A 15,884-nucleotide genomic window follows, 5' to 3' on the forward strand; every position below is an offset into this window, starting at 1 on the left:
CCAGCTGCTGTTATGGAGCCATTAAGAGTCTCGACAAGACAAATTGGTACTAATGGACTGATATGATTATTTGTCACAGCAAAACACAAACGCATGTGCACACAAAGATAATGTCATGAATCCCCGTGGATGCTTAAAATATAATAGAAATAGACACGGAGGGCAAAGTGTGTGTGGAGTGTTAACAGACTTGTGAATTGTGAATTCAAAAAGTTACAGTTTTCCTTTTGTTAATTTAAAGGAACATACTGTACGCATGCATGCATGGGAAAAAGGCGATTGACAGGTCATTATCACCATTGTCCAGAGAGTAAGTGGTCGCCATGGGAGACCAGCTGACGACTTCAACCCATGGACCATTTTCAGTGAGTCAGTCAGCCCATCAATACATCAGTCAGCTGTTAATTGACGCATTTCCTAAGAGTCAGTCGGTGCCACTGTTGCACTGCACAGGGTTAGCATCATCAGCGCTGCAATGAAAACGAGTGAGGAAGATGATCATCAGTGAGAAAATACATTTTTATTTGTTCTTTTGTGTCAAAAAAGAAAAACATTCTACCTTGATGTTGCATCCTGTTAGGTTTTAGGGATCTATATAATCCTATCTGGACGTAAACAAATATTCTAATCTTATTTTTTATTAGGTGAAAACAAAAAGTAAACTATTCCAACCTGAATGGCATATTGCAATATCTTCCCATATAATGACAATGTTTTCATGCAACCCTGGAGAAAACGGTCTCAACACAACACAAGGTCAAATCACATGACCTTCGTCTGCAGATAGTTTGACGCATGGCAAATTGTTTATTTCCATTTCTTTGAACACTTTCATTCCTCCATGTAAGATTAAGATCTGATGTTTTCCAGAAGCACCACCGGCATTTAGCAGCTGCTTCACCTGCTGATGAAGAACATGTGATTTAACCGAAAGCACCACAACAGCCACTAAATGGACCTTGTGTGAGACTGTTTTCTCAAAGTCAGAAGTGTCAAGTCCGGTGGGTCGCCCGCCCTCGTCCCTCAACGGGAGGTCCCTTGTTTAGTCAAATTAACACCCACGTGTCAGCAACTCTGCTGTATTGGCTTGCAGTGTGTGCTCAGTTAAGCACAACAAACACTGGCGGGGTGATTTATTATTGGAAAAACTAATGTTGTATAAAGACTATTGGGCGTTAATTGGGTTAGGTCTTTCAATACTGCTGGGTGTGTAAAACATGGCTGATTAATCACTGTTGACATTATGTTACACTATTGATTGTGGCAAAAGAAAGCGATGATATGACATGAAAGCAATAACGCTTGTACCTTCAGTGTGATCAGTGTTCCTCTAGGCTGCATCTTGAACGATAATAATAATAATACTCATCATGATCATCATTGTTGTCGTCATAGCACCACTCAGCTGTGCAGATCCATAAAAAGACAATAAACAACGTGGGCAGTTTGAGAACATTTAATATCCAATTAAAATATATTCCAGTTTCTTTAAGAGCAAAACATTCTTGACAAAAAGAGATAAAACTTGTGAAAAAAAATCCTTTAACATTCTCATGTCTCATATTGTTTTTAAATGTTTTAAATGTTTTTTAAAAAAAGATCATGGATGACATCTTGTGAATTAAAACATCATAATGGCCTCTGACAAAAAAAACTGTTTATATTGTTGAATCTGGGTGAAATAGACTTAAGTTTTAACTCTGTATTTGTAATGTTAACATGCTGGTTATTTAGACTATGAGAACAATACATTTTGCTTTTTAAGTAGAAAAATAGGAAAAAAAATATCTGTTTTGTTCTGTAAATGTTTTCTGTTTTGTCGCTATTGTTTTGTTTTTTTTTGCTGCTGTTTTTGTGTACCCTCTGGTAGCTGCTGCTGCTGCTGATTGGCCATCGCCCGACCTTCAAACCCTGATCCAGGCAAAAGGAAAAAATTAATTGACTCACTTCTGTGTTGTAGAAAGTGACAAACTATTGAGATTTGTTGATGTGACATTTTTACAGTCAATGGAATAGAGCATAATATTTTCAACAACTTGCATTGAACAAGCCCGTCAATATAATTGGAGGTGTGTGTGTGTATCTTCTGGCATGAATGTAGATACAGCAACTTTGGCAGAAAAAAATAAAAACAAGCAATACCGTATTTCAGTTGGTTAAAGTTTGTAAACTGTAATTTTTGCAGCAATTAAATCCCCTTAAGTAAACCAAAACAAAAGTCCCAATTAGATTAGATTACAAATATTCCATTATGCAACCTTTAAACTGTCCAGACACATAACTTGACTATTTGCTGCTTCTACTAAGTAAAACACAGGTAACACCCTCCGAACAAGCTCTGTGAGGTAGTGCAAACTGACAATTTCCTGTGGTTTCCTTCTGTTTTCTTCAAGTTAAATTGATACCATGTCATTTTGAGCTCCTTCGTGGTGATAATAATAATAATATTCAGATGAGCTGGAATTAACAAATTAAAGTGAGAGGAATGGAAAAGAATCTCTTTTTCTGCAGGCCTGTGAACACCAGATTCACTCAGTTAACTAAAATAACAATGCAGATATCAGAGTGGCAAAAATGTCAAAAGAACAAGGTATCAATTAAATTAGTTTAAAAGCATTTTGATAATAACTCATACTTAAAATTCCTTTAGAAAGCAAACTACTCATAATTTAAATTAAAACAAATCAACAAATCTAATGGCATTTAAACTTTTTGTCAAATGTACAGAAAATAACATGTTTAACATGTTTTCTATCATTTTCAAGTCAGTTTGAGCAGATTCCTCAGCACAGGTTATCAAACTAGGAAGACTTGTTTATTAAAGCCCTGAAGGCTGGCTGGCGTTAAACTACAAATTATAACAAGACGAGACAAAACTAAACAAAATCAAATAAGAAATAAATTGTGCTACACTTGGGAAAACTGTTCAGTTGCAGCATGGTTTGTCTTCACTGAGAAGGAACTACAGTATAGACAGGATTTTCCCCTGAACTCCAGGTGAGGTCAAGACTGTATGTTTATGACATGTTTGAATCTGTGGTTCTTAGACTGATAGAATTTGTTTTTCATAAAAAAAAAAGTTTTTCTGAAGTGGAAACAAACACTTCATATAACACCTATTTTTTATGCTACTACAGAGACTTGGTTTGAAGTGGAGAGAGTCAGGTTGACTGGAGATACAGTGCAAAGATGACATGTGGAGAGAGAGAGTGTGTGCGTGATTGGAGTGGGGTTTCGTAGGAGGAAGTTGTACGTCCATATTAGGTGAGAGCCTCACAGCTGTGGACAGGGTGTATGTATAGACTGAGGGTGCGAAGAGTCGTTAGTACTTGCTGCTGGAGCCATTAGCAAAGCGGCTGATGTAGGCTTCATAGATAGTGTCCAGGAATGAGCCGTCAGCCTGAAACAAACAAGCAATATGTTTACAATATACGGTATGCCATAAGTTTGTGTGTGTACGATAGCACCTCGAGTAATATTCATTTTTACCTGGATCAGATGCAGCAGCGTGGCTTGGAGCTGGCTTTTAGAAAGAACTCTGACCTCCTCCTGCAGTGGGGGTCTGGGCAGGGTTGTGGGGGCAGGGCAACTGTCCTGCACAACTGCTGACAACCCTCCAGTTGGCTTTGCCTGAGTGAACACACTGGGAGAGAGGAGCAGGTTGGGGGCCACGGTGGCTGGTATTCTCTGGGGGGAGATGACCTGCACAGACAAGAGGTTGTTCGGTCTCTGTCATCTTTTTTTTTTATTTTTTAGAAATGAGTTGGCAACACCATGATTTTGTCAAGGTTCATGCACAATACTATACAGAATTAAATTTTACTTCAAAACAGTACCTTCATTTACAGCTCGGGATTGAGCTGATAAGTGCTTACCTGAAACTGCAGTGCAGCCTTTTGGCCTGCAGTGGCTACAGGCTGATTTGGGACCAGGCCTGCACTTTGACTCTGAGTGTGCCCCAGGAATCGAGGGGCCAGTCCTGGACTGGGTCGAGGGGGGTCGCTGGGGGTCTGGCTCTGCTCCTGCTGGACCAGCTGCAGTTTTTGGAGGAGCTCATGAGGAGACACCACACCTGACAAAAGAAAACAAGGGACTGAATAAACAGCTCACACAGATTGAACAGATGTAATTTCTAGTTTATTTGATCAATCAAGTTAATTGGTTAAATACCCAAAATACAAGTAAACAATATAGTACAGATTCATAGCTCATTCCTCATTTGAGGAAATGGCAAGTGCTACAGAAAATAAATACATCTCTGTCTTTACTATCTTTACTTTAACAAAACATATACTGTATAAATTATTATTGAAGAAAACTGATGTAATACCTTGTATGGGTTGAATGGCTTGGTCATTCGTCACCTGAGATGGTAACAAACCTGGCAAAGCAAGAGAATTATCGTTAAAACAATGGTTAACGTGGTGTTATTGCTTATTAGTAGAATCTAAGACGTCCCACCTGCTCCCTGTAGAGTTGAAAGCGACTGGCTGTTGTGCTGGGCTTCTTGCTGAGGTTTAGAAAGGCTGAGGAACAGCTGCTGGTTTTGTTGCGCTTGAAGGTGTGAACATGACACGGGATCCACCATTATGGGCTGAGAAGGAAGGTGGGGGTTCGGCAGCAGAGGAGGGGGGTTGGAGAAACCGTGAGGAGCAGCGGAGGGGAGGGAAGAAGAAGGGGGAGGTGGTTGGATTTGGAAAAGTCTCTTGATTGGGTCGGATTGAAGCTGCTGCTGGTGCTGCTGCTGAAGCTGCTGCTGCTGAAGCTGAAGCTGCTGGTGCTGATGCTGAAGCTGAAGCTGCTGAAGCTGCTGGTGCTGATGCTGCTGATGAAGATGGTGCTGATGCTGCTGAAGCTGAAGCTGCTGGTGCTGCTGGTGCTGCTGGTGCTGTTGATGATGATTGTGGTAAAGATGGTGATGGTGGTGATGATCCAGTGGCACCCCGTTGTCGCAGAGCCTGTTCTCAGGCGACTCGGACACGGTCTGAAGTACACCTCCGACCCCTCTCTGTCCCTGCATGAGCTTCTGGATGGCTGGGCAGTGTTGTTGTTGTTGTTGTTGTTGTTGTTGTTGCTGCTGCTGCTGCTGCTGCTGCTGCTGCTGCTGCTGCTGAACGGTGGTAGGAATCGGCAGCAAGCCCGGAACAACGTTTCCGCTTTCTTCCCCAGGTCCTGCTCTGATCCCACCATCAGAACAAACATTTGCCTTGGAGGTTTGACTTCTGGCAGAGTTCAGTGTCTCTTCGTAAGTCAGTGCGCGGGCTACAGGTGGCCGAGCGTTTTTCCCCGACGCTGACCCTGGGGCAGACCCAGGCCCAGCCAGAGGAGAGACGGCGGCAGGTTTGGGCGAGTGGTGTTGCTGTTGGTGTTGAGAGCCAAACAGAGTCGCCAGAGAGAGAGACCTTGGTTCAGGACCTTCACCGTCCTGGAGGAGACAAACAGACAGAAGAGAAAAGAAAGCAACAACATAAGCTTCAGTTATTTCTAAAACAGGAATTGAATTGGAGATGAGCTTTTCGTGTACACCACAAATCCTACTTACTTTTAATGGACTTGATAAAAAAAAAAGGCATAAAGACAAGGGGCTAGATGTTGACAGGATGTGAGTGTTTTACCTGAGTATTAGTTGGTTTAACAGGTATTGGTTTAATTAAGTTGGGGTTCCCATAGAGAACACTGCTGCCACCAATCTCCTTTGGCTCTGAGGTTGATTTCTCCTAAAATACAAATTAAACCAAAATTGTAATCTGTGATATTCAACCTGTTGAATTTCCCACCAAAACTTAAAACCAGTTTAAATAAATTTGTGACAGTCTTTCCAAATCAGTATTCTGATATTATACTCTTTAAATGTGATTAATATGTGTTGATTCCTGATGTGTTGTGTTGGTTGAATATCCAGTCTTATTGGCTTTTAAGTATTTTAAGAGTTGTTGCCTTGCCTTGCCGCCTTTGTCGTACTCTGTGCGTGCCTTGGTCAACATCTGGATGATGTCTATTCCCTTCACTTCACTCCCGCCTCCTTTGTCACTGTTGCCATCGCCAACGCCGCCAACGACACCAACGACACCAACGCCGCCAAAGTTGCCAAAGCCCCCAACGCCACCGACGCCACCTCCAGCAGGGGACAACCAACCACCCTGAGACTGAGCGATGACCTGCTCCTGCTGGGTCAGACTGCAAAGAAAAGTCCATGAGCAAGGCTCTATTGACACAGATTAAACTGAACTGCATTTCGGAATAAGACTACCACTTCATCTTTAGACCTAAAACGTTACATAACCTCACTTTGTCACTCACGGAGCCAATTTCATTCATTCATCATTCATTATTAGCTGACAGCTTTAGATGTGGCCTCTAATCCCCAGACACTGAGCCTTTAATACACACAGTCTTTCATGTTTAGACTAAGATATAAAAACAAACTTTGACTGAAAATAACTTATTACTCATTATTTGTTGTCCTTAAGTGTTGTATATATTAAATTACTGTTTAAACAAGTACTTACATCTTCATCCTCTGGGCAATGCGTTGACAGTCCGCCTTATCATAGAACCAAATCCCATGGATAACCACTGTTGAGGAAGGAGGAGAGGGACACAGATGGAGAATTTAATTTCTCAATGTCTTTGTATAAACATAGATGAAACAAAATGTCTAGCTGCGCAGTCATGACCCTGCCAATTCCAAAGAAACCGAGTTAGCCTGTGAAATAATGTAACTGCCCGTCCAGCTCTGAGCTTCTAATGTCAGCAGACCACAAAATGAGCCCAATGACCTGCCGTACCCTTAAAATCAAATGAATGCACAGACTTGCTGTAGTGCAATTCTGCTGTTATGACATCAGTACAGGCAGGATAGACATGTTAACTGTTTATTATTAGCCCCTGCTGGGTCTAAGCCCTGAGTTTTAAATTAGTCATTTCCCAGCCAGGCCAATGGGAACAGAAGTCAGCGGTGCCATTACACAGTGAAACATGGGCCCCAGGAGTCTCTTGAACTACATAAACATGGTCAACAAGGGAGACAAAAGGCAAAACTAACACACATTTGTCACAGGATTACACAGCAGTAAGTAGGCTGTATTATATTACACTGTGACTCATTTTTCTATTTTCATTTGCACTTGCTCCTGAAAGCACGCTGAGGCAGCCAGTGGTGTTGCGAGACTATCCACTTCCATGGACCAGCGCCGTTTTGCTCAGCAACAATGTTTAGTATGTCAGGAAATAAAAGCAGTGGTTTAAAAATGTTATCTTCTTAGAGAAAAATATTGGTATTTTCTAATTCTAGTACCTGAAACAGATAAATTATATTTCTTTTGGATATATATATCTGAAACATAAACACCAAATCTTCTACCTCTATCTTTATCGACAAAAGAAGCGAACATTTCTTAAATGTTGACACAAGCAACTAGGCAGAAAGTGTGCCAACAGGAAAAAATTGCCTAAACTGGCAGACATGGGATTTTAAATCGGTTCAAATCGGTGTAAGTACTTGAGGCCAAATTCCAGCACTTAAAACCTGACACTCGGTGCTATGGACACATCTCAGCCAGGAAGACATCGTGTCACACCTCAACACACACTTCCTAAAATGGCCTCAAGAAAAGATAAGGCCGGTTCTGAAAAAAAAGGGGGACAGAGGCAACGTGTTGAAGAGATGAAAGTAAGGGGAAATAAAAACACTTATGAATGAGCTACTGTAGAGAGTGGCTGGATCTATTCTCAGACAGAAAAGAGATTGAGAGAATGACAGAATGAAATGTAACAAGCGAGACCTACTATGCTGTGTGTGGTGGACAGTGTTACAACCATGGTCCTATCACAGACACACACACACACACATACACACATATACACATTCCCACACAGACAGACAGGCACAAAAATGAAACACACGCCCTTGGCAACAAGTGAGGTTGGACAAGCCACTGAGGTCAGTATGGATGAGAGGAACACACAAGGCGGGAGAAGCAGAGACACACACACACACACAGACAGACACACACGTATGCGCACACACAGGGTTCAGTTGAGCCTGGGAAAATCAGCCCAGTACCAAATAAGTAACTGCAGTGGGAGACTGTCTGGTGGAGCCAGAGCCACTTAGTGCTCACTGGGGATGAGGCTGTTTGACAGAGACATAGAGACACACACACACACATACACAGTCAAAGTCAGAGAGCTGGAAAATTAAGAGAAAATGAGTGAGCGGGATATGAAATAGAAAGAAGCGAGGTGTGTTAGAGAGGAGATTATCAACTGACCCATCAAAAGAACAACACCGAGCTCTTTAGCTGTAGGATAACAGACTGAATCTTGTCAATGAATGAAAAAACGTTGAGCTGAGGTGAATTGATGGAGAGACACACACAAACATGCAAAGTTTTAAAATCCAGAAAGTCTCTTTTATTTTGCCCCCATGTCTCATCTACTTACTCGTCTTAAAAATAAAGAGGATCGAGAAGAAAGAGCTTAGAAGGTGTGTTTTAGTAAAGAAATAATGAAACACTACCAAAAGTATCACACTAAACAAGACAAAGAGAAGGAGAGAGAGAGTGAGAAATAGAGAGTGGGAGGAGGAGGAGGAGGACAAAAACCAGTAGCACCAACAAAGAAGTGGCCGTGGCCACAAGGTTAGGCTCTCAGCCTGGATGTCAGAGGGAGGAAAAAGGGAAAAAGGGGCTCCAGCCAACAACACTGCACTGAGAGCACGGAGGCAGAGGGGCATGTGTGGTGTACTGGTGAAGGAGAGCTGGACTGAGAACTCCACTGCAACGTCACATAGGTAAATAACTTGAGCAGGAGGACACCAAAGTCTGAGAGCACTGACTGAGAAAATGTAGTTTTTGAGTGACGACATTCCTTTACAAATTGAAAAAGGAGTATTGGAAACTTTGGCAATACTCACTCTACTGGGAGACTGCATGTGATCAAGGACAAAGGCTGTGTGCTTCTTTTTAAACTTCTATAAAAGTACAACAAACTGACTGAACAGTGAGCACTGGTGCATGTTTGTTGTCTGCTGCAGACCTCCAGTAACTCTCTGACAGCGCTCCAGAGGGACTTGGATCATTAAGAAGGCATTTTAACTTCAGCAGGACTTCATTTGAGGTTGACGTCTTGGAAGCAGCACGCCAACCTGTCACTGTTTTGTTCTAGTGGGACTTTGCTTTTTGAAAGAAGAAGACATTTCTAATTATCTCCAAAGTGTTTTTCTTTGACTTCCAGTTTCCAGCAGGTTTAAATGTGCTTTGACAACACAGTACCCAGCTTTGGCGGCAACCCAAACTGCACTACTGGGACTACTCAAAGATTAGGCTATTTTTTTGTGTGTGTGTGTTTTTTCTTTAGCTTTAGTAAAGTTTGCAGTCCAGTCATTTAGAAGCCACACTGTTGTCCAAGATGGATTAGGTGTCCTTTTTCAGTCTGTGATCATTTTTGTGGAGAGAGCTCACACAGCATCCATCATGATGAACAGCGCTGGTATTCTTTTAGCTTGTATTTAGTTTGCTGGAGGTTTGTCAGCAGCAGAAGGTGCTTTTACAGTTACTCACATCCATGCTGGGAATAATTGTTGACTGTGAAGAAACACCACTTCCTTTGTTTGGATAAATGGAATTCATGACATTGTGGGAGGGATAAATATTGAGATTCACAGCCAACAATGTTATTACTATTGTTACACCTTGTTCCTTCCCCCTGGTACATAAATACATTTGAATTGCACTGAGACCTCTTGTTACTAAAGAGCAGTTCCAAGGAGGCACTACCATAATTGCTGGGACAGCTGTTGCAGTGCATTACCTGACCTGACTACAGGGCCTTTTGCACAGTACCACCTGGAACAGTTGGTGCATCCTTAGCTACTGAAGTAGAAAAAGCTGAACCTTCAGCCAGATAAGGAAGATCACTAGAGCTGCAACTGAAGGCGCATCATCTAAACACCTTGAAGTTCCAAAGAAGGTCAACGAGACAATTACCACTGGACTGAGAGACAGCCGAGACCAGAGGAGCCATGTTCAGCGGCCTGTTTCAGAGGAAGCCGAAACATGAGAGACTGGAGGAGGAACCTGAGGTCAGATTCAAAGGGTCCCTGGTGTCAGAGAAAGACCTGGGATACACGTATGTCCGGCCTGGGGGTAAGACTATCCATGCACCTGATGTACACAACACCACTGCCATGTTAACTGGAGCGCTGGTGTTAGCCACATCCTCTATGTGTGGCTGAAGCGCTGCAGTATGTACACCAGACCAGATCGCATCCACATCGGTGCTAATTGTGAAGGCTGATATTAAAAAAATAAGGGCAATTGATGATTACTTTTATCATGCATTGTTCTGCTGATTATTTTATAATGAGGCTACATATGCCTCAAATATATGTAAATAAAAAAAGGTTTGTTTCATTAAGTTCTCAAAGTTTGATTCAATTTCTAAATTGAGAAGCCTGACCTCAGTGACTTGGACTTTTTTTTTAAAAATCATTGATTATTAAAAACAGTTGATGATTACTTAAGTGTGGATCTATTGATAAATTGTTTGCCCAGTTCAGCTCTAAGATAAATACAACTAAACTCTGTATGTTTGGGCTCCGCCTCACAGGATTTTAAAATGTCAGCCTACAATATCTATGTAATATAGTATATTCTAAAAATACACAGCACCAAACATAAACTATATATTAAATTGAGTCTTTGGAGCCATTTTTAATCTACAATAGTAGAGATAGTAGGTGCTTATAGGAAGGAATTTAAAAAGCTTCCTATCTGTTCCTGTGCACTGGGATATTTGCCAGAGGAATAATGACTTGCTCAGGGTAAATTTCCCCCCTCTGAAATTTTGCCTTGTTCTGTGGTATATCTCCACAGTTTATTTTTAGCGTGGGGTGCCACTTTGTGCCAACTGCCGTTCCAGGAAGTTACGGCAGCACTGAGAGCTACTTGTTTGTCTAATGATAAGATTCCACGACCCCTCCACACAGAGGTCACGACACAGTGGGACTGGCGGCATTAACCAACAGCCTGGGGTCTAAACAGCATTACACATCAGACGTTGGCCCACGAAGAAACATCTTTTCCCGGCTCAGATGCATTCCTGGGCGTATAGTTGTCGGTAAAAGATCCCACCGCCACACACGTACCATCATCTCAGTGACTGTTAGCTTACTCCTGCTATACTGGGATGCCTAACGACCTTGTCACACGGCCACATGCCAGACAAATGTATTTATGGTCCAATCATTTGGGTAAATAGGGGCAACTATGTTGTTGTGATTCTCCTTTTTAGGGTGTTTTATTATCCACCTTAAATCAGTGTAATCAGTTGGAGCCAGTGGCCATTAAGTTTGCTATGTACCCGCCCACTCTTTAACTTGTATCACCCCTACCCGCATTTGCTTCTTATCAGGGGAAATAGTCATCAGCTGAGCTGTGATTACCAGCTTTAAATGTTTTTTTGTTTTTTTTTTTACATTTCTTTCCTTCCCAGAGCTGAAATGAAGTGAATTAGCTGTTCACCGACAATTTATTCCCCATCACTGATGTTCTATTCACATATCGAGGCCAGAACTATTTACATCTTTCATGGGTCCTGAGTGCATTTAAACCTGGCGCAAAATATGTGGAGAGGTCAGACGAAAGTTTATGTCATACACATTATTTCACGGAGCCTTCAGGGTGTTTAATCATGACTGTGTTGTATAAGTGTCAGTAAGACTAATGAAGTACTGGAGTAAAAGGATCAAAGAAGGCAAAAGGGAATCCAGTGGTATCTAAACAGTGCATTCCACCTGCCTCTTACTGAGCCTGATGGAGAGTGTGAGACCAGAGAGGGAGGGAGGTCTGTGTGTGTCAGCGATTTCTGAGTGAGTGTGTATGTGTGTGTGTTTAGATTATCAGTGACTGTTGTGGACTATCTAATCTCCGCTGGCTGGTTTTGTAGTGCTGTCAGGCTCCTGTCCCACAGGCGCATTCTGCAACGTGTTTGTGTGTCTGCGTGTGCGTGTGTTGAGCCAGATGTAAGTCTGAGAGGAGTCAGGCTGTTATAATTCACCCGGATACCTATGCTCCTTATATGGAACTACTGGGTTTCACTCAGATCAGCTGCACATTGGGACACTTTTCTTTGCATTGTATCCACTCTGTAGCTATAGAAACACCTGTTATAACATTGCATCAAATATACCTATCCTATTTTCTAAAAGTGCCTGAGCAATAAAACTGTCAGTTAAAACCAATCTTGCACTTATAATGATAATTCAGTGCAAAAAACATCACACTAAAGAAATAGCAGTCGCCATAATGCATGTGCTGTGCTCAACAGGTGTTGAGAACAAAATGTGCCACACAAAAATCTGAGTGCATCAATACTTGGCAGGCAGACATAAGAAGTGTGTCTTCCTTACATCGTGCATTGCGGTACAGTAAGAAAGGGTCCTGGAGCTGGAAATCCAGGTCTTTGGTGATTGGCTCTGTCAAGTTCTCCATGCTGAGTCTGTTCATTATAGTGAACCCATGCCTGGGAGATGCCAGCCTGAAACAACACAGACAGACACATGTGTGAAAAATCAATTTGAAAGTTGCAAAAGTGGAAACAAAAATTAGCTTGGCCTTGTGAAATTATTCAGCGAGATTCGGGGTATATTGATTACTCTAAAGAATGTGATTACCCACTGCAAGTATAAAGTTCTGAAATCCAATACATTGTGGATGAATTTCAACATACCAGTACTGAAAGTGAAAATGTGGAATTAGAATTACTATCAATTTATGTCGGTAACTGAGGAAGGGTACAAATATTTCTGACAGAAATATCATAATGTAGGCTAATTGTCAGAAAAGTGGAAAATTAAATATTGCATTATCTCAATAATGTCAGGGAAGAATTCTGTATTTTCTGACAACTAGCCTATTTTAACAACGTGTAAAATATCAATCGCTTACCTCGTGTATATAAAAAGAGTTCCTTCCACCTCGGTCTTCTCCTGGGGGAAACACAGAGCCAACCACAGTAACGCTGTTATTCACGTGTGTCAACGCACAGGTAAGAAATGTGTGGGAATGGCCAAACAAAACAGTTTCATTCAAAACACTCGTCAAAGTGAAAACATAAAATAAAATTTTAAGTCTGAAAACTTAAACTTTATGTGAGGAAACTTTGTGTCAATGTACACGGTAACGTTAAGTTACTGCGTAGGTGGAAGCAGCCCTGCAATATACATTATTATCTTCAGATGAATGAGATGTTGTAGGTTATAAATTAATATGAAAGTAGTTAAACAATGAGCAGCCACGGTTATTTTGTGTTTACTTGCTCCTGAAACTTTCAGAAAGTAAATCTGTGTCGGCGACAAAGCGCGCGTCTACCCGGTAGAGATGACGACGCTAAGCTAACTTAGCATGGTATCATTAACCACAGTTCAGACTTACCCACTCATTTGTCCGGTTGTTGTAAGTATACAGAGCGACCTGGCTGGCCAAGTCCACTATGTTGTTGATGTACGGGTCTTGTCGTTGCAGTGCAGCCAGACTTATGTCGAGTCCTTTAGCGGGGAGGCAGCTAGTGCTACCCGCAGAAGTCGCTGTCATTGTTCCCTATGGCGAAGTTAGCTCGCTACCTAGCTTCGACGGCTAACGAGTCACAGAGAGACGGAATTTAAACCAAACTAGTGGCGAGAAAAAAGCTCAGATAAAGCGGCGTGTTTGCGGCAGACTGTTTTTGCTATTTAAGACTTGTAAATGTTAAAAAACCAAGAGTTATCGACCTCTAACTGCTGTGACTAAGTTTATTAACGGCCATGTTTAAACCAGTGAGATTGTAAACAACCAGACATGAGTAGTTGCGCCAAAGGGTTCAAGATTCCAGGCATATCAATCGACTTGGGGATTTTTTTTAATCGATTGAAAGGTCTTTGCTGTCATGTGCGTGAATTTTCAGTAATTCACACGAGTTGAAAGTGCCAGGAGGACAGACATAGGCATACATTATGAAGCTCGTACCTGGCATTTGATTTAGATGATAATAAAATGTGAATTTTAGATCAGGTTGATTCAGGTGCATTTAGGCTACTTGCAGCAGAGTTTGGTTATGGAGCGTGTTTTTGTTTTCTCTTTTGGCATGTGAGTGTGTGCATCTATGTGTGTATAAAACCAAATTTTTGTGCACAGAGGGTTCCTTCGATATTGTAGGAAATTCAATGTGTCATGTTTATTTCTATTTGAATTTATTCCATTATTCCCCTGTCACTTGTTTCGATACAAGTAAGCTGCTTATCTTCACTTCCATCTCATCCCTTCATCTCTGTGGACTGTATATCTGAATGCTTGGCAACATAAACAGTGATTATGACTGATGTCTCCTGGTTACATTTCCACATTTCCTTTCAAATGCACTAGGGGGCATCAAAGGGATGGTTAATGGATAAAACACAACCATCCCTCCTCCATCCAGCCTTTTACTGCAGGAGCTGGAGTTGATCTGCAAGCTGCAAGGAATGCATTAGTGTTTGTTTGTGTGTATCCCCCCACAAGTCTTTTCATAATGGGAGGGAAAGCCAAGTAAAGGGTGGTTGCACCATCTGACCCATATTCCCAAAAGTATGTTTTTATTTGAACCGAATGACTGCATGTTGTTTTCCAGCTATTTGTAAATGGGTGATAAGGAAGCAGACTCACAAGCAAAGGCAGCATTGAATATAGAGTGTGTTTAGTACCTTGTTCATGGGCCAAGTTAAGTTAATTCTGAGCTTAATCCAAAATTTCCATTGGTATACTAATCAAGACCACATTTCCTGCATGGACAGTGGTTCAAACTTGCAATTATCTGGTTAGAAACCCTTACCCTAATCTTCCAGCAATGCTGTCATTCCTGTGTGTTTATACTGTATGCTGAAACTTCATCCTCTTGTGCCTACATTCATTCATATGCAGCATTTTCTTATGACCATTGTATATAGCCTAATCCAGGAGACATATCCTTCCCGCTCCTGAAAATTAATACTCAAGGGCAGAACAGTAACTGATACAGGCACAGGACTTTCGGGACATAAAGTTCCTGAAATCCACATCAGCCATATCTGTATCACACAATATCAGTTGGATCACCTGACATATTCAGGTCAGCATATCCTGTTTTGTTGTAAGGGCACGATAGCCATACTGTACGTAAGCCCCTTCACTCTGTACTCGTGTAATAGAAGTTTTCTTCTCGTACATGTATACTGCAGAGCTCCCCTCAGCTGCAGTGTGATGTCATAGTTTTTTCAGTGATTAGATTTATACTGTCACAAGTTGGAGATGTAAGGTATAACAGCTGATCTGCATCCATCAGCATACGACAGAGTGCCCTTGAGAGAAACAATGAACATCCAACTGCTCACTTGGTTTAAGCAGCACTGGAGGAAAACAATTGCTATAAATGCTTTATAGAATCGAAATGCCACTATGCCACTGCTGTCCACAACCTCTCCTCTTAAATATGAATGAAGCACTTCCAGGTCAGGCTATGACACGTCTGCCTCTCCATTAACATGAAAATAGCTACTTTGTGATTAAAAATGGGCCTATTTGTCTCTTGGCAAGTATGTCTATTACTTTGTCAGAGTGGTGGAATCGGCTATCCATGCAATTCAGTGTATATGTGTCTATTTGTCAGGGTGGTATCTATCTGTTTGTCGGGGGGTTTGTGTTTGTCAATGATGGTGCTAATGAGTTATCCATCAGCAGGTCAATACTGTCAATAACCGTTCAGTCGAGATTGAGCGCGCTGGTTTGATTGGTGGGGACAGGCTGCGAGATGGTGGTGATTGGCTCACGGGCAGGAAGGACAATGGGATGTACTAGCCACTGGGGCAGCTTATCGAAACCTAACAAGGGGAT

General features: G+C 41.7%; 2 protein-coding genes across 4 annotated transcripts in view; one reads left to right on the plus strand and one right to left on the minus strand.

The window, feature by feature from the left end:
- Window positions 1–1,500: 1,500 nt before the first annotated feature.
- Window positions 1,501–13,824, minus strand: dcp1b (decapping mRNA 1B). Of its 3 annotated transcripts, XM_083999995.1 has the most exons (12): window positions 13,437–13,824; window positions 12,951–12,991; window positions 12,413–12,540; window positions 6,510–6,576; window positions 5,943–6,177; window positions 5,616–5,717; window positions 5,117–5,425; window positions 4,462–5,086; window positions 4,331–4,381; window positions 3,876–4,072; window positions 3,490–3,702; window positions 1,501–3,400 (listed from the first exon to the last, which is right to left on the minus strand). In XM_083999995.1, the coding sequence occupies exons 1-12, from the start codon at window positions 13,593–13,595 to the stop codon at window positions 3,323–3,325; spliced, it is 2,205 nt and encodes a 734-aa protein (XP_083856121.1). In that variant the 5' UTR covers window positions 13,596–13,824; the 3' UTR covers window positions 1,501–3,322. The 3 variants fall into 3 exon arrangements, with proteins under 3 accessions (XP_083856121.1, XP_083856120.1, XP_083856122.1); XM_083999994.1 differs by having other exon boundaries at window positions 4,462–5,425; XM_083999996.1 differs by lacking the exon at window positions 4,331–4,381 and having other exon boundaries at window positions 4,462–5,425.
- The window catches only part of cacna1c (calcium channel, voltage-dependent, L type, alpha 1C subunit), a gene marked incomplete at both ends in the record, with an annotated part of 184,278 nt that continues 178,418 nt past the window's right edge, over window positions 10,025–15,884 (plus strand). Inside the window, one exon of the mRNA XM_083999993.1 lies at window positions 10,025–10,148. Coding sequence (XP_083856119.1) covers window positions 10,025–10,148 — 124 coding nt within the window. The remainder of the gene's footprint in view (window positions 10,149–15,884) is intronic.

The sequence above is a fragment of the Trachurus trachurus genome (assembly GCF_905171665.1).
Source record: "Trachurus trachurus genome assembly, chromosome: 23".
Taxonomy (NCBI): Eukaryota; Metazoa; Chordata; class Actinopteri; order Carangiformes; family Carangidae; genus Trachurus; species Trachurus trachurus.

What these genes read in the sequence shown, in the direction of transcription:
- dcp1b (XM_083999994.1), bottom strand. Translation starts at nt 13,595, where the DNA reads ATGACAGCGACTTCTGCGGGTAGCACTAGCTGCCTCCCCGCTAAAGGA. An exon ending in ACTCTTTTTATATACACGAG is followed by an intron (nt 12,541 to 12,950) that starts GTAAGCGATTGA and finishes GTGTTGTTTCAG; the next exon opens with GCTGGCATCTCCCAGGCATG. An exon ending in ACTGTACCGCAATGCACGAT is followed by an intron (nt 6,577 to 12,412) that starts GTAAGGAAGACA and finishes CTTCCTCAACAG; the next exon opens with TGGTTATCCATGGGATTTGG.